Source organism: Pangasianodon hypophthalmus, chromosome 17, assembly GCF_027358585.1.
Source record: "Pangasianodon hypophthalmus isolate fPanHyp1 chromosome 17, fPanHyp1.pri, whole genome shotgun sequence".
Lineage (NCBI taxonomy): Eukaryota > Metazoa > Chordata > Actinopteri > Siluriformes > Pangasiidae > Pangasianodon > Pangasianodon hypophthalmus.
Window position 1 is genome coordinate 16,230,352 of NC_069726.1, and position 19,160 is coordinate 16,249,511.

Genomic DNA, 19,160 nt, shown 5'->3' on the forward strand with positions numbered 1-19,160 from the left:
AGTGTATGAGACAGGAGCTGTCCAGTAGAGCAGTGCTGAACACACACACACACAAACGCCGCCTTCTTTTGTGCTTAAAGCCACCCCTGAAGGGAGCATGTAAAGAATGAGCTAGTGTGCACCCAGCCTTAATGATAATGGGGTCATCTTTCTAAGCCCCACTCGATCCTCAGTCGAATGACTTACTTCCTGCCTGGGCTCCATTACATACACATCTGGGCACTGGTCGCTGTGTGTGTGTGTGTGTGTGTGTGTGTATGTATCTGTCAGGCAGAAAATAGAGGGTCGCTGTGGGAGACGGATGAGCCTGTGGTGCAGGCACCAGCCAGGCGGGCAGGCAGAGGTGAGGGCCCTTATACACACACATACACACACAAGTCTGGCCTTTTAATTTTGTCCTCTCTGAACTCAAAAAAAAAGCTGCAGTTATTGTAAAGTCATAGCTAATGGGAGGAAAAGACACCAAACACATCTCCCCCTCCCTGTTGCTAGCAGTGGGAAAGTAGACTTTACTCACAAGTGCTGTCTCGTCCTGGCAATGATCTTGCTCTTAAGATGGATGTCAGGCACTCTTCTATTTGTCTAAAAGCCTCTCAGCAGAGAATGCGCATCAGCAGAGAATGGCAGCTTTAATGAATTTAAGCCAACCTCATCCCTTGTTTGGTAAAAGTTACCATCCTGTCTTTTGGCCAGAAAAGGCCCTTCATCTTTTAATGCACCAATAACATTGTCTGCCAGTACATAGTCTTCGCTCGTCACTGCGCATGGGGATTTTTCTAGGTCAGGTCCCTCAGATTCTCTTTCTCCTCTCTCTCCCTGTCTCTCTCTCTCTGCGCTATAAATAATTCACATGACTTCCTGTAAATGCCACAACAAGGAAATGAATTTCTTATTTTGTTAGTCAAATAATTACCACTGACACATCTTTCTTCCATGTTTATTTAATGTATCTCACACCTTTTTACTGCTGTAGCTGTGTGTGGTCTTTCTCGTTGCAAGAGTGCTTGAACCACTTCCTGAATATGAGAACATGTGTGATATAACGCTGTATGTCTCCAGAGAGCTGGAGGTGAAGAATAGTGCTCTGAGCATTTGCTTCAAAAAAGTTCTTGCTGCAAGAACTTTTTCACAAGCTGTAGATGCTGTTTTTAAGAATGACAGGAACTTGATGACCAAAAAAAAGGCTCTTTGAGATTCCCGTTCTGTGACTGACAGACTTGCGTAGTGACAGAAACTGACTGGCTTTGGCAAGTTGTTTGGCATTCGTTCTATGAGCCAATTCCATTTAACCCTTGGTGCTGTTTCTACCATCTTAAGGTTGTTTGTTCAAACAAATATTAAAAACACAAAAAACATGGAAGTAACTTACAGCAGTGTGCATCTATTTTGGCCTTATCAGGCCTTATTTTGCACAGATGCAATTTATCTTAGAATCATTAAAGTTTTGGGGAGGCCACATCTGTAAATAGACAGCATTAATAATGTGGCCAGACTTTTACAAGCTTACATTATTGTGAGATCAGTAACAAAAACTAATATTAAATACCATGCAAATATTGGGCCTATTAAATTGTGTGTACATTTTTTGTGAGTCAAACTGAACTAAAAATTCTCACCAGATTTTTTTGATACTGTTGATTTTTTTTGTACTTATTTGCTTATGTTGATAAATACCAAACACCTGTAAATTATCAAGCACATTCACAACATTGCAGATTTACATTTAATGATGCCTACAAAACCCCATAAAAGGCTCACAGCTAGCTGAAAACAAGAAAATGATGACTAAATAGTGAAAAAACATCTCCTAATCACAGTTTGCGCTAAATCTTTTAGTGATGCCAATTCAGCAGTCATAGCGCATTGGCTACCACAGGCACAGCATCACTCTTACTCCTTTTGTGGGGTCCCATTTCTTTTGTCCTAATTGAATGGCTGGTATTATTTGTCTTAATTACATTATTGCTGATTTGTTTGGTTTGCTTTCTTTCAAGTCATTAATATGACGAGTTTCACAAAATATTCTTGGTAGATTTGTATTGTGTCCTAGCCTGTTAGAACCAGGACTGGGAAGAGCTTAACACCTGTCCCACTCATCCCATGCAGGCAAGGGATTATGAGGCTGATAATCCCAGACAATATGTAGTAGCATATTGTCATACCGTGACAGGCTTGGAAAAGGCAAAGGAGATTTGTGTTTGTATATAACTGGAATGGTATAGAGCTGTGCGTGTCTGTGTCTGTGTGATTATTATTCTTATCATTTAGGTATATGATCATGGTGGTTTATATTAGACTGTTAGAATGTTTACATTTTGGCAAATATGACCAACTAAATTCTTTAGTAAATATTGTAAGCACATCACTCAAGTGACATGAGGTCGAACTGTCAGGAACTGTCAGAGCCAGAATCCACAGACTATACTGACACTGCCGGCATTTCTACCGCTTGGTTTTTTTCTAGTGTTTTCCAGTGTTTCCTGGGGCATAGTAGTAGGATTCACATTTATTTTTAAAAAATAATAGAAAACAAGCATTTTCCAGTTTAGGCCATGCCCACCTCTGGCGGATGCAGATCAGGAACAGATACAGATAGTGATGTTGCATTACACACCTAGTAGCTTGGTTAGCATGCTAAATAAATGTACAGACATTGACGGTGTCAAGGATATTGCTAGACAGATTAATCTGATAAGCAGATGTCCAGTGTCTGATGGAACTGGAGTAATGAAGAATATTTAACTGTTTGGAACTTTACCTTATAGTGATCCTAAATTGCATACTGGTACCATACTGTGTCATGAAATTCACATCAGTGATTTAGTACTGTATATTAATTAAATATTTTAACAGTAAGGCATGTAACATAATACCCCTTCTCACAGCACTAATGATAAATGCCCTTGTTCCTTCATTGCCTGTTAGCTGAAATTAATTACGTTGAAGATATAAAAATGATTTCGGTCCTTAATTAAAGTCTGCTCTTTGAACTGATAGTTGTGGCTAAGAAAAAGCTATTGATTACACAATAACTTAGCTAACTAACTCAAAATGGAATGGTTTCAGGAGTGACGAAAAGTCTGTTCTTTACCCTGTATTTCATGTACAGTGTCTGTGTACCCTCCCCCATCCCCTGAGTCAGAAGTACAATGTATGTAAGATACAACTGATTATGGCGTGTAAAAGGAGGGAACTCATGCATAGTAAGTGTCAGACAAAGAGAAAGGGAAAAAAATACAAGCAAATATGTTCATCCATATTTACAAATCCAGTTTATGATTTTAATGTTCAAGTGGATTAATAAAATGTTTTCATTCATATTTGTTTGTTCTCTTGAACAGTGGCCAGTAAAAGGTAGTATCTGATAAAACAATAGCTGCAGTCCCCTGAGTAATATCACATGTCTCTGTCACTGGTGGAGCTCTTTCCGCTCATAAAAACGCTCCTTTCATATTATCATAATCAATGGTCTACAAAGAGGAGGAGGAGAAGTGTGTGAGGAAATATGAGCGAGAGAGAGAAAGAGAGCAGCACAGAGAGAGGTAGAGGGAACTGGGCTGGGACCATCTGACTTGCTTGCCTTTGATTCGTTGCATTCTCTGTAATTGGATCAAGTGCAGACTTGCCTAGCTCCGCTGCACGCGTTATGTTCAGAGTGCGGAGTGGGAGTGGCTGGAGAGGGGATATACCATAGAGAGAGAGGGAGAGACAGCATGAGAGAGGCAGGAAGGGGGTAAGAGGGAGAAAGAATGCCCATGTGTGCATGAGTGAGAGAAGAAGAGAGAAAGAAGAGGAGGGGCAAGAGCGAGAGAAGAGGCGTGCACCATCCTCACTCGTCCATCCTTCTATGTTGCGTAGCGAGGTGTGCGCTGTGCTAACAATCAGTTCCTGCTCTTATCCCTGGTGCCAGCACATGGAGAGGATGGGCACCTGCAGTTCCTGGATGATTCAACACCTCTCAATACCTACTGCCAGAGCATGACAAGAAGGCTCTCCTGTTGGCTGAGCTCCAGCACAACCACTGCACTCCTCTTCTGCCCTCAGGTGCTCGCTGTCCTCCCATTTGAGCTTGCTAAGCCACGCTGTACCAGAGACCCGAGAGAGGGATCCACCCCAGGCTGCCCCGTGTGTCTGCCTCTTGAGACCACCATTATTTATAGACTTTGTGTTGTGCACATTTTACCACAAGTTACCAAGTGGGAGGATGCCGTGAGAGTGAAGCCAAGAGAGAAAGGAGTCCTTTCTGCAACGGAAGTCGGAGCCACTTCCCGGATGCTAACAAGGTTATTCTGTTGCCACTGAAGACCGTCTCTGCTCTCTCACTCCCTTCCCCCTCCTGCATGATCCGATAATGGACAACACACTTTATGAGCCACGATGCGCGATGCTGAGAGCACCAGCACTAATCCTCATGTGTAAGGCTCTAAGCTAGGAACCAGGCTTTTGGAGAGTGACCTTTGAACAAGACGAGGAGAACAACGGAGGAAGAACGAAAGAAGAGACTAACTGAAAGTGATGGCGGCTGCTGGAGTGGAGGATTCCTCTGACAGACTCGGTGCACCTGAGAGCTCCACATCTCCTGTGGATCCCTCCTCTGAAGATCTTTCTGAAGCTGGTCCTGAAGAGGCTCTTGAAGAAGTGAAGCTGGAGGAAGAGAAGCTTGAAGAGGCAGAGGTAGTGGTTGAGGAGAATGGAGAGGAACACAGACTGTTGGGATGCCTAGGGTTGACAGCTGCTTCCTGCTGTGTATGTGTGGAGCTGGAGCAAGTGCGTAGCTGTGTGCGCTCAGAGAAGATCTGCATCCTGCCCATCCTGGCATGTTTGCTGAGCTTAGCACTTTGCACTGCTGGCCTAAAGTGGGTCTTTGTGGACAAAATCTTTGAGTATGAGCCGCCAACTCACTTGGATCCCAAACCTATTGGCCAGGACCCTATCATTATTGATGCGGATCCCACAATGGGTCTACCTATGTCATTTTCACAACCCACCTCAACTCGAACCCATCTCCCAGCCACCACTGCAAAAATCCCTGCACACCCTGAGGTGTTTGTAGAGGATGATTCCACAGCAGGTCCTTTTGCACCTGCCTCGCCCAAGGTGACCCACTTTTTGCCCCCCTCAAGAGTGACTACCCACTTAAACCCAGCCTCTCAGCCCACCCCCAGAACTACAGCAGTACCTGGCAGGAACAACACACCAAGCCAACATGAATCCAACAACATAGTTACTAAAACATGTAAGTACACATGGTGTTTGCTTAATGCGTCATTGCTGACTCATAGAATGAAAAACTTTTTCATTTCAATCTGCTGTTATGGATAGGATGGAAATTGTTCCTGTGCATGAGCAGTGTTTGTAGTGCTCTTCTGACTTTACGTTTTATACATAATAATGACCTTTAATTGGATTTTACTGAAAAATCTCAACTGCTTAGTTTCATGTGAAAATTCCTCCTTCTCCTTTAAATAACATCACTGCATATTTTTCATGAATGTCAATATTGGCATGGACAGTATTTTTTTACAGCTCACTGCCTGAGGCATTTCCTCCTGTCCTCTCAAACCAGCTCTCAGTTGATTTGAATAATTTGGTTTTATTTGCTTTTACAAAACCAGTTTTACATCAGGGAAACCGGACCGAGAGGAAATGCCTGGTGCTTGCATACTCTACCTGAGAGTAGGCATGTTGTGTCTTGTCAGGTATGTCACAAACAGCTGTGACAAAGCCTCCAAAGAATGGGCAACTTTACCTAGGATTGAGTGTATTATACACTCCTCTTTGTATGCACAAATGACAGTTACTACTCTTTATCCTAAACAACATTACCTTCTGTTCTACCACATCAATTACTTTAGTCCATAACATCAGCTATAAAACATGCTACTAACATCCTTTTAGTGAGAGTGAAAAGCTTCCAGCCCGGCTGATTCATTTGCAGCTCTTTAACAGGCATAGGCAATGCCGTTTCCTCTAATTCAGATGCTGTGGTGTGAGGAGACTTCCTCCTTTGGGTTCTCTGGTCCATTTCAAGGTCAGTCTGCAGAGGATCTAATCGATTCCCATCCATCGCCCAGCCACATAGAAAGACTATCCCCAGTAATGCTATCTTCCTGCCTAACTACTCTCCACCATGACTTTGAAAGCTGTAAGAATTATAACAGTTGGAGGGCAGCCAGACTCTCACCTTCCTACCTACATCCAGTACTATTCCTTTTTTTTCCCTCATCTATATGTGCTGCATTTAGCAGTATAGGGTGGTATGGAGGTTGGGCTGACCCAATGTCCTGGCATAGCTAGAAACAGAGGGAGAGGGAGATGAGACATAAGGCAGTAATGACAACCTGCACAACCAAATGACCTTAGGACAGGCATTTGAAATAAAACAGAAGTATTATTCATTCCAGAGTAGGCACAGTGAGAAGTTATTGATGAGATATGCAGTCTCTTAGGTTTACCAAATTTGTACATCCTACCATTATAATGTCACTGGCAGGGAAAAAAAAATACATCACTTGGATTTCCATTATGTAAGTAATCCTAGTAACATATAAGTTTCTACGGTAGAACTGTGGTTCAGTCTATGACAGTAAATTCAAAACTGCTTTCAGTTAGACATATTTATTGGTATTTTTGTCTATTCAGCTGTATATGGCATGTATTGCCTAGATCAAGACCGGTGGAACACTAAAAGCCCTTCCCTTTTTGAGCAGCATGATCAATTGTCCAGGACTGAAATGGAAATGCGTTTTTGTTGGTAATCTCAGTCTAAATCAATAAACGCAGAGAGCAGGTCAGCTGCTCCAGCAGGAAGCCCAATGAAAGCGATAGTGATTGTGACCCTGCCGGACACCCACTGACTAATCGGCCAAGATGAAAGACCTGAACAGAAACATCATGCAGAAGCAAATATATCAATATATACATCAATAACTTATATTTGTGTAAGTTTGACTCATAAATAGATGAGCACTGCATAAATGTACATATTTGTGAACTAGTATTAACATACTCTTTAACATATCCAAAATTATTATGAATACTAACCTATTTCTGTTCCTAACGTCCAATATTCATCTAAAAACTGTAATTGAATAAGAGCTTGTCTATGCTACATTTGTTGTTGTATTTGGTCTGTTTCAAAAATGAAATAATATTAGCTTGTAGATTAGAATCAAGCCTAGTTCAACGTAATAAATCAGATATTTTTTTTTCAGGCAATGCTGCACCTGTACTTTACCTGTCTTCAGGCAACACCTGTCAAAACACTTATCTCAAAATATATATATATATCCTACAGAGGTGATTGTAGTCCTCATCCTACCACAAGGTCCTAACACACCCACTTCATTGTGACAGGGAAATAATTTTGTACTACATTTTTTCCCTCTTCTCTGTGGCCTTTTTTTGCAAGGGAATTACATCTGGCTTCCCCAGCCAACAAAGCGTCAACACAACAGTTGTCTTGTCCTTTGCGTCATAGGGAAGAATAATTACAGTGTGAGGCCATAATTTGCAGTTAAAGGAGTGTAAGATTACTGTTATGTCATAAGTGTGTCTTCGGTTCTTTGTACTTCAAGTGGCTGTCTTGGTTAGTAATTTTCTGTCAGTGGTGTTAAAATGTCAGGATGTACAAACCTTTTTTGGTAAACCTAAGGTTATGCCTAGAGAGATATAAGGATTTTTTTTACTTAAATTTCAAGCTCTAATGAAGCATAAAGGGAAAAAGTCTGGGGGAACAAGATAAATGAGTTTTAATATGAATTGTTCAAGTCTTGCTCAAAGATTGTTCCCCACTGAATGCTCTTGTAGCTGGAATATATATAAATAAATATCTCTGCCATTTAGACATATAGTTTCAGGAACTGTATAATATATAGTGTCATCAAAAATCATTTTATTATTTATCAGTATAATATAATTTGAGCTTATCCTCTCCTTTCTGGAAATGGATGATGGAAAACCACATTTAAAATATTTATTGCAGAACTGAAAGTACTTTCACAGCCCATAATGGCAGTCATGTAGTTTCCTATCTCACAGCATAGATAGTTATTTAACTGTAAGGGTCTCTGCTCTTATTTAATAATGTATACATGACTGCTGTGTGAAAGGAGTTATTGATTGCCAAAGTCTGTCTCACCATCTACTCTCATCAGTGATTATGTTGTATCTTGAATGCTTGTTGCTTCCTTTTTTATCTTTTATCTTTTTATTCAAATGACTGTTAGTTCATGAGTATTCCTCATGATGGTAAAAGATATATTTATCCAGGGCCTATCTTCTCATTTTCCCTCTTGTCAACCCTTGTTCTGGGATAATAAGGTTCACATAGAGGTCATGTCACACACTTAGCAAATTAGTATTGGTCTTTCACATCCACGGTGTTCACTTTTAGTAGAATAAGAAAATTTCACAGCTATTTATGGTTTGAATTCTTTTGTAGTCTGAGGATGAATTGGTGTCTATTTTGTTATCTGATGTGCTGTTCAACTAGTTTTCATTCCCTAATTTGCCAAAACCTATACTGGATGTCTTGCATCAGTCATGCCATTGCTGAAGACAAGAATTAATTATTAAAGGAAATGCAGAGTAGGGGAGTAAGTGCAGAGTAGCACCTAAATGCAGGCCAGCACCCAATTGCAAGGTTAGTGAAATATCTGAGTGGCAAAGAAATGGAAAATATGAGTCTCTGTCAAAAATTATATAAGCTTTCTTTTCTGTATCAGGGATGTCCAATCTTATCCAGAAAGGGCCGGTGTGGGTGCAGGTTCTCATTCCAATAAGCAGAAGCCACACCTGAGTCTAAGATTGAAAGCCAAGATTAACTGATTAAACAGGTGGAATCAGGTGTGGCTCCTGCTTGATTGGTTTGAAAACCTGTACCCCCTCTGGCCCTTTGTGGATAACATTGGACACCCCTGTTCTATATCTTTGATCAAACGCAGTGTATACACTGGTGATGGAGCCACTCTTTCAGTCCTTTTGATTAGGATCTGTAAATGTGAGTGTGAATGTCACTGAGGCAGGTATGAAGGTGAAGAAGCCCTAGATGAGGGCAGGAAGCTTCAGTGGATTCATCATGCTTATGGTGAAAGGCCAAAAGTAGATTCCGTTAGATCTGTGCCATTCAGAATGGATTACGCTAATGGCTCCTCGTGTTTGATCTCCCGTTCTACCCCAGTGACTCAGCGTGCAGACGGTCACGTCTCTCTGAATCCTTCCCTAATGAAAACCCCACCACTTTGACCGTGAAGCTGAGGTGAGCAGGATACATTTAAATTGATGATGAACAAGCATCCATGCTATTTGTCAGATAAAGTCCATTAACTAATGATGTGCTGTGCTCCCATCTGTCTCGCGTTAGACACAGAGGTCCTCTTGCCTTTTTAGCTGTGAGATTTCGAATCCCTTTTTCCTCCTGTGGCCACAGCAGAACGAGTTTGAAGCATGAACAATGTGCAGTGTCTGCTCACTATAAATAATCGACAGAGAGGTATAGAGATGCAATCAGCAATATCCACTGAGAAAGCACATAATGTCTTGGACAGTTTGTAGCTCAGTTCAACCTCAGAATGGCATTGATGAGTTGTCAATGTGTTGTCACGTTATTATATAATTATAATTAACACTATATAAATATATGTCCTTTTAACCTTGTTTAAAGGGGACTCCTACTACTTTAACTGAGCACTGGTATATGATTGATTATATGATACTATTCCAGAAAACCAGTTCCCCCTGGAGCCTATGCACCACAAGAATATTGTCTCAATACACATTGGTCTTATATTACAGTGCAAGGTCATCAGAGATGAGATGCACTGCATCAGCACGTTTCCTCTGTGTCAGTGCTCTCTTAATATTGTAATGCAATATCCAACTGCAATAACCATTCACACGAATCTGGCATTTTATTATTAGTAGCTTCATACAGTGCAGTATACAGTATGTCTACCATTCATTCATCGTCTTATACTCTCACAGGAAGCTAACCCCGATGTCTGAGTTAGTAAATGGAATGAATGGGGTGACGTGTAATAGCGCTCTGCAAGTGTAATTGGGCGTGACGCTGTGTAGAGCATGTGGCTGTCTGCCATCTCCAGACTAGATCGTTAAATGACTTGTACCAGTTTGTATTGAATGCTGCAATATGTGCCACAACGGTTAAGACCCACCTTAAAACAGGCCCACGCCTTTTAATGCCTCCTTTTGTTCCCCTTCTCAGTTGAGATTGCAACTGTAAGCATTGTGGTTTGGGAGCTTTTTTACTGTGCCATTTAACAGCAATGTCTGCAATTTTTGATGAGATTAAAAAAGCAATTTAACAGCAATGTCAGCAATTTTTGATGAGATTAAAAAAGAAAAAATTTTAGACCCTAACCAGTGTTGTAATGTCAGAGGTCTTTTGCTTGCACATACAGGAGATCAATCTCTTACTAAGAAATAGTGTTTCAGTTCTGGTCCTCACGTTATTGTCATATTGTCTTCTGGTAAATCACAGAGCATCCAGCCTCTGCAGTGTGGAAACAACTCTCAAAGCTAGAAAAAAATTACATCCTGAGAAAGGAGATGATCAAATATCAATGAGAATGGATGTGCTGCATCATTCACCATTAAGGAGGACTTTTAAATGGCAATAAGTATGCACAGGCACAGTGAGCCTGCAGAGGAACATTAGCAGGGATTGCAGTGCTGCAGTGGAAGATTACAGAAACTGCTTCAATGCAGTCTTTCTGACTTGCTCTCTTTCACTTTCACTCTTCACCCTCTTTTCTTTCTCTCGCCCAGCACATTTTCCAATTTTGGTGCATTTTCCTGTTTCCTCACCCACCTCTCTTTTAATCTTTCTCCTTCTTTCCTCCTTGTTTAAACACCCCCACCTCTTGTCTTTCTCTCCCCACGCCTCTCTGTCTGCCACACCTTGCGGGGTCCGTCACTCTTTTGTGCACCACACCTCCCCTTCTGCTGCAGTGCTACCGGCAGCCTACAGTAGTGTATTAACACGCCACAGTAACTGTCGCCTCTGTATTCCTCTGATATGTCATACATATCGGAGTCATACATCCTGTCCATCAGTTTCACCGCAATATATTTCTCTGTAATGGGTCACTGCAGCAGAGCAGCAACGAGTAGCATGTTTACTGTCATTGTGTAAAAGAGGACATAAAGTGAAGGTTAATTCAGGATGTGCAGCACAATCCACCCACTCTCTCTGTCCGTCTGTGATTCATGCACATGCTGTCTTCTCTAAGGAGCTGTGACGTGACTCCTTGTTTAATTTTCCTGTACTGACTGGCTCAGTATGCATAGTGTCAGCTGTGAAGACATAAAAATGAAGAAGCCTAAACTGCGGCTTAGCTGCTTCCTTCATGCCTTGTTCCAGCCCTTGTCTTAATGTCCTGCTTTCCTCTTCTGTTTTACTTGAGCAGGTTAGAAGATGGTAAATCAAAGATTTTAATGGCCTGTGTCCTGAGGACATGAGCTAGCTTTATCATATAGGGGTCGTACAGCTCTGTTCTTCATTTCACAACTGTTTAATTGCTCTTGAAAATTAATTAATTACGATGGGGTGTGGTGCCATACCGGGCCATTACTGTTACCAACCCAAAGTTAATTATTTTCTAACAGTTTGCCAATGATTACTACAATTTTTTTTTATTAATCAAAGAATGAGATGTCATACTTTTTTAAAAATTTATTTATAGTTATGTTTAATGTTATGGAACATTAAATGTAACTATATAATTGTGCATTAATCTGTGAACATTAATCTGTGAAACAGGTTAGTTCCTCATATCACTTATAGAAGCTCTAAACAGTCATTCCCTCTTTTTCCCCTCTCTTTTGATGAGAAGACAGAAAACATCAGCTTGTCATGTTACAGAGAAACTGTAAAGCCCTCCATGCTGAAAACTGTCCCAGGTCAGAAAGTTACAGCTTTGACAGTCAGAGTCACCTCTGACTGTTGCACTGACACTGGAGACTCCTTTCAACAATGCTTAATAAACAAAATGTGGTATAAATGCTGCTGATTCACGCAGCTCTAATGTTGCACATAATTTGATGAGCTTTTTAATAATTGTGAAATGTAAAATGATACAGAAGCATCTTTCCATTTGACAAATGAGTTTATAAGAGATGAATTTAGAAGAGAATGATGGCAGTGAAGTGTCTCTTCATATTGCTTTTTATGGCCCGTGGACTAATGGAGTGTGCATGGGCATTACATTCAGATTTCCATTATTCTTTTAAACTCTCTGCCTTGTTTGACAGTAGGCTCAGTCTTGGCCAGTTTCAAACAATACGGTGTCTGGCTGATCCGGTCTGACAAATGTTAATTAATAAGAATCTAATGAGTAGAGGCAGTTGGCAACTATGGGCAGGATAAGAGATGTCTCATATTGCTCACTTTTGAATGTGGAAGAGTGATTTGTCATGCTGTACACAGAGCGGTGTAACCTGCTGTTGCATTATTTCCATCACATTAGTATTTGTATTAATGTGATGGAAATAACACTATTAAATTAAATATTTATTCAGTGCTTCTGTATGAGCATTTTTTCCAGTAAAAGTGCTAAAACTTTGATAAAGCCTTAGACGGAGGTGAGGCGAAAGATGCCAGTTATCAGTGGTTTCAATGATTAGCTTGTGCTGTTCCTGGGCCCGGTGTTCAGGTGGTTATTACAGGAATGCTGGTGTGGTGATTCGCCTTAAGTCCCTAACAGAGCTTATCTCTCTGTCTCGCGCACACACACACACACACACACACACACTCACACTCAGACAGACACACACAATCGGACACACAGAGCACACACAGAGACAGGACATTTATTGCTAGTTTGTTACCCAACAGCTGATTACAGAGTGGCTCAAAATATCCTGTAAATGACATTCTGTTATATAATCTACACTATAAATGTTCACGCAACAAACACTGCAGTCATATATGCCCTGGTATCTCTGTGACAGTGTGATCATTTCAGCCTATAGAAATGAGCTGAAATTAGCTACCTGTCTACAGTAACAGTGTAGTATAATTGCATTATAGGTAAGCCTTTAAAATATCAATTTTCCTTCTTATAGAGTTTACATTTACAAATATAAATAATTAATGACATCTTATAAGTGAAGTTATGTCATGTAATGCACTGTAAGTTATTTCCTCCTTTAGACAAATATTTGGATGATTAGGAATTGATAAGTCTGTGTGGTTAACATTCACATATGACTCAGCTTCAGGTCACTGCATGTGTAATACGCTGATTGTATCTCTGTTCATGAAGCTGAAAGCTCTGTGTCTGTTTCCGTATTTTTGTGCTGTGTCATCCTAAGTAAAGGATATATTATCCAATATTACCCTGCTGTATTATCATGAGATGATACTGACTTTCTGTATTCATTCAAGTCCTAAACTAATTTTGCTTTAACACCTTCCTAAATTGCATACATGATATGCCCAGTAAACCCATCAGTCTGTCTGTCTGTTAATGTCTGTGAGTACTATGTGCTATAAAGGAAGTTTTGGAGACCTCTTCTCCTGGCCCAATACTGGGGCAACTAACGTGGCGCTGCTGTGAAGCTCAGCCAAACATAAATTCATTTACTCTCACTTGTGCAGAACTAATCTTTCCTCAGTTTCACACTTTTCTGGGTTTTTGTTTGTCTGTTTCTTTAGGGTTTGAGCCTTAAATATTTGAAGTATTAAGTAATGAGTGGTTAGCTTGGTTAAAAATCTTTCTCACTTGCATTTTCTTTAAGACATGGGAGATCACCTTACTGCAAGTTATATTCAGATATATACGGTATTATTAAGAGTGAAAAAAGGCATAAGATAGCTAATCCTGTGCAGCACAGCTCCTGCATTGAGCTATCTCCATTTTTAATCCTATAGGTGAACAAGAGCATCTGCACAAGCTGACTCATGAGAATGTGAATCAGCAGAAGCAGTTACCCAATGTATCTGGGTTTCTCCTTCACCTAATCCTTTTAGAGACATTTAGCCTCACCTCATGGAGACTGCACCTTTCCAATGCACGTGAAAGTAGCTTCCTCACATTGATTTCTCCTAGTACTTATTCTGGGGTGCAGGGGCTAAATGCTGCAGTAGAAGCTCGAGTACCCTGCAGAGGAAGAGAGATCGAGATGGAGATACTGGTGTGGTGGCAGCATGGATCACCATGTACAGAGCATTTAGTGATTTTTTTTTTTTTCCCCCCCCTTAATGGATCTTCTTTTTTTTGTCTATGTAGACTACTTTGATTCTTGGTGTGGTGCATAGTTGTCTACTTGCATCAGTTGCCAGGAAGCTAATCAATACACATCAAATGTTAGATTCTTAGCTTTTGCTAATTTAATTTAAACATTCAAAGATTTTTTTTTAGTTTCTTTGTGAAATGACAAAACACTTACTGCTACACTGCTGTGTAATGTACCACCGGGCTATAATTATACAGTTGACTGCATTGCAGGTCTGTCCTGCTCTTGTTACACAGCAAAATCCTCAGTATGGAATTAACACTTACAAGGTTGACACTGTTGCTGACTCACTCGTCATCGTACACGGGAATGAACACCTTCTGACTTTTGTAAAACTATTCACAAACTTCTCAACACCTCAGGCATGCACTGTCAGTTGTACCTCCTTATGATAGATGACCGCAAATCAGGGAGGAGAGCCAGTGGGTATCTCGGCAGAATTGGAGAGAACAGCCTAGTTCTGTAATGACAGCAGATTGTCGGGAAAGAGCTGGCCCTGGAGGTTCTAGCACCGGTCAGCAGTGTTGCCAGCACATCAATCACACTGAAGGTGAATACATTTTAGATGTAGTTTATGCTGGTTTGCTGGTTGTAGGCTTAGCGATGTAGGTGCAGTGTATCTGCCTTTATATTAAAGCATTTTTATATAAAATATATTATTTTTTGTACATTTTTAAAGATTACAGGCCAAATTTTAACAACAGCTGGTTCCAGTCAGTTTGTAATTTTTTTAAAAGGTAAAAATTTAATAAAGATTTAATCATGATATCTGCAATATTTCAGAAAGGGATATTGTGACAGAATTTATCACAATATTGATATTATATTTTCATATCATCAGCTGTGATGGGGCTCAGCTGCTGGTTGAGTTCTGTGCTGTGTCCACTGTGTCCATGGCAATAGAGAAAGAAATTAGCAGATATATGACTGGAATGATTAAAGTCGACGCTTCCTGTGCTTGCCCCCCTGTCGAGTTTTAACCTATAGCCTGCAGTATCCCTGGTCAGGATACTGATCATACAAGCATGTAATTGAGTTCCAACTTCTACTATAAAATAATTATTAAAATAATAAAATGTGCTTTTTGCACTTCATGACATAGTCATAAAGATTGTAAAGATTAGATTATGATGCTTGTAGTCCTCCTAAAGCTAGCCAGACCCTGAATTTGGTGTGTTTAAGGATATTAAGTGTTTTATTCCAGTGTAAGGGCTGATCCTTTTTTGTTTAATTGCTGGACCTAAAATAACAATAATTTTTATACTAGGGAATACTAGTAAAAAAAAAAAAAAAAGAACCTTCCTGACAAGCGTCGTCTATTTCACTTCAAGTAACTATATTATGGTTGGTGTGAGATCGGGAGAGATACAACATGCACAAATGAAGTAGTAGATCAAAAACCATCTAGAGGAAGCTTTCACAGGAAGTTATTTCCTTATTAGGCTTTGAACATAAATCCACCTTTCCTCTGCACAATGCCCACACATGCTACAACTTGGAGCCGGTTTCTCTGTTGCTCAAGAGCTGTGGGAAGCACACCCACCTGGCGCTTGCATTGGATTACATATTGAGTGCATACAGAGTCACCATGGCTTTACGTACAAACAGATGCTGTGGCCTCTTCCTGCAGGCTCTGGCTGGCCGTGTGTGAAATGAATCATCTGATGGTCCTGTCTGGCTGTAGCAGTAGCAGTGATGGCATGTCTGTAGTGTAGCACCTGAGGAACTGCTCCATCAGCCCCACCATCTGACCCACCTTCAGGGGACTCCTCAGATCATTTCAGCACCAGTTATAGGCTTGATAAAGTGCAAAGATGTGGAATGGTTTTTTTTTCTTGTTTGTTTTATCTTGAAGTATTAGTTTTGGGTTTCAGAGACAGATACAGGGGGCTGTAATGACTGCTTATTTACCCTGACACTTGGAGAACAGTGTTTTATCACAGACACAAAAGCTCCTCTTAAAGTAGAAAAAATGATTTATAATTCATCACTGTGAGTGCATCATTCTTAGTGGATGACTGTGAATAGAATAATTGGTTATTTGTGAGTGACACCCAAAGATAGGCAACATGAATTAATCAGCTTTATATGTGTACCACATATTGTTGCTTCTCTTTTGGAGCACCAGTGAGGTTTGGGCTTCACTAGTGCACTGCAGCGCTGAATCTGCATTTTAGCACTGTCGGACTGGACTGTCCACATTTACACAGTGCTGCAGTAAAACTGCTATCCCAGTGAATGCAGCAGAGGAGGAGGAGCAGGAGGAAGCTAGTGTTGCACCATCGCACAGTCTGCATGGCCTCAGCAGCTTGGGTTTCCTACCAACAGTGGAAAAAAATATCAAATGTACCCAAACTGATCAAGCCAGCAGCCTTTGTCTAGAAAAAAATTAGTGCTCAGCCCTGCTGCACTGAAACCCAAAACCTGACTGCCTGCTTTTAGGTGTGACTTCAGCTTGTACCCTTATCTTGCTGGGTACTGCAAGCAAAAACTAAATCAGGTGAAGTTATGTTCATCTCCTACTTTACTGGCTGTGATGACTTTTGAGTGTTTAGAAAGAACTAGCTAAAAATGTGGATTTTTTTTTTCTCAAAACAGTGGAATTTCAATTCAACTCTGGCATCTTAAAAGTAGGCAGTCCTGCTTTGACCACATTGAAGCACATTCAGAAGTGAACTGAATGGTCTGGATGCTCTGTCCCTCACCTTGAAAAGACCCCATGTCCCCTGCTGGCATGGTGGCAGTTTTACTTTGTTTAAGTGTCTATCATTTGAGAGACAAGTTGCCAAAAGCATAGCATTAACTGAATAGTCTTTGTTTCAGACTATTTTACTTTAACTCCATTGCTTGTCACTCCACACTTTACCTCTCTGGTGCTGGTAACCCATCTCATTGTTTGCTCTCTTTTTATGTGTTGTTTTTGAGATTTAGACATATGCTAATCTATTTTGAGTCTTTTTTCCCCCTCTGGAGCCAAAGAAAGCTGTTGGTGCTTGACTGATGATCTGTGGCAGCCTCAGATTTCTGATCTTGTAGGTTTAATGGGGGAGAAACACAATAATCAGATTAGAGAGACAAAAGCGATCTGTTGCACTGTCAATTATTTAACCAGCATAGGTTGTCTAGAACAACAGGGGTATGGATCACAGAGGCTGAATTGCATTTAACTCAATGGTGACGTCCGCCACCTCAGTGGTTACCTGACAGGGTCCCTGACCTATGATTTCACTCTGGCATCTCAATTGTAATCTCTAAACTAACTCGATTGTCTCTCAGGAAGGAGACGTGATGTTGCAGTATCTGTTCAGAACATTTAGTCCATTGATTTTCAGATCATGCGCACATTAAGATTTTGAAATAATGGACAAGGACTTTGTGTGATGTAAATGCCAGTTAAAGATGGTTATTGATGTTCTCCTACAAAGTTCCTGCTGGAATTAATCCGGTCGTAAAACTCATGCTTTATTGATCGATTACTATGTGAAGTCACACAGCCGATGATTGAGGGGCTGGCGGTGAACAGATTCAGCATCTGATCAAGGCTCTGGCACGTCGTTAATCTTGATCATTTTAGAGGGAGCATCTTCTTGTGTGAATACGGTGACAAGAAGTGGGCTAGACATCCTGGTTCATTGCTTTATGCATAAATATTTGTTCTTTTTCTGACTGAGGTACAAGCTCATTTGCTTGGAAATAAAGCAATGACGTCTCTGGTTGCGCACAGCTGCATCGCCCCCACGTGAGCGTGCCTGTGCCAGGTGTGACGTGGGTGGGAGGCAGAGAGCAGGAGCAGGAAGGGCTTGTTTAAAAATGTTGAGCGTTGAGCTTCCACACTGGTGCGGGCCAGTATCAGGAAGACTTTGATCAGGACTATTGACTCCTACTGTGTAGCAGTAGCCAGGGAAGAAGATGCGGCTCCATTTGTCCAGATCTAACCAAAGCATTACAGGTAACACCTGCTCTTTTAAAGTGCTGTACAGTTCTTTCTTCTTACAGAGGTTTTCCTCAGTTAATCTCTTGGTTTGCTTAATGTTCATGTGTTGGCATGTCTGAGTCAGTTAGGCAGCTTCAGACGTCAGCATGCTTTATTATATATTGTGCAACACTCTTTTTGACTTTTGATTTTTATTAGTGTTTCCAAGCTTTGAGAATCGAGGTTAATTTTTCCATATTTTAACTTGGTTTTATATCAGCATCTGATTAGTGTTGCACTGTATTAGCCTAGCCATTTAGTTGTTTAAAAAAGTGCTTGCTTGTTTAAGAGTTTCTAGTTTCTCATCCTGGAACATATTGCTAATATAATATTCAAGGAAGGGATATTTGGGATTCATGGTATGCAGTATGCATTGATTTGGACCACATCAATAATCCAAAGCCTTGTCAGTGCAGTCCTTGTCCTCTCATATTTCTCTAATATTCAGCAATCTATTTGGCAACAACGAAGGACACTGGGATCAAACACAATGTGGGTGTCAATTTCTGCAGCGTCCCTGTAGAGGAGCTAGCAGATCTGGTATCACTGTGAGTGCTGTGCTCAGTAGGATAGCACGGCCTGCATTTCCTACAGCTGCCGATTTTGGACCAGCCTTCCTTTACCCTAGAACTGAATTAAGCAAAAAACAAAAACAATTCATAATCAGTGTCCATATTCTCTGAGCACTAAGCTGTTCTATCTCTTTCTTTAGCTCCCACCAGCACCACGGCGTCAGCCAAGACGTCTAGTCATATGACGCGTTGCAAAGAAGAGGAGAAGAGCTACTGCGTGAATGGGGGCGAGTGCTTAACTGTGAATGTCACACCCAACAGCACCAAACACCTCTGCAGGTAAGAAGAAAGGATAAATATAAAATATAGTATGCAAGTAAGAAATAATCAAACAACACCCAAATAGTCTAGCGTAA

At 40.7% G+C, this 19,160-nt stretch overlaps 1 protein-coding gene across 12 annotated transcripts in view; it reads left to right on the top strand.

The window, feature by feature from the left end:
- Positions 1–19,160, top strand: part of nrg1 (neuregulin 1) — an 82,052-nt gene that overhangs the window by 51,933 nt on the left and 10,959 nt on the right. For 9 of the 12 annotated variants that reach the window (XM_034312644.2, XM_034312645.2, XM_034312649.2 and 6 more), the window contains exon 4: positions 18,945–19,083. In XM_034312644.2, coding sequence (XP_034168535.2) covers positions 18,945–19,083 — 139 coding nt within the window. Of the gene's footprint in view, positions 1–1,399; positions 5,237–18,944; positions 19,084–19,160 lie in introns of those variants that run through there. The other 3 variants (XM_026941808.3, XM_026941810.3, XM_026941804.3) reach the window with 3 other exon arrangements.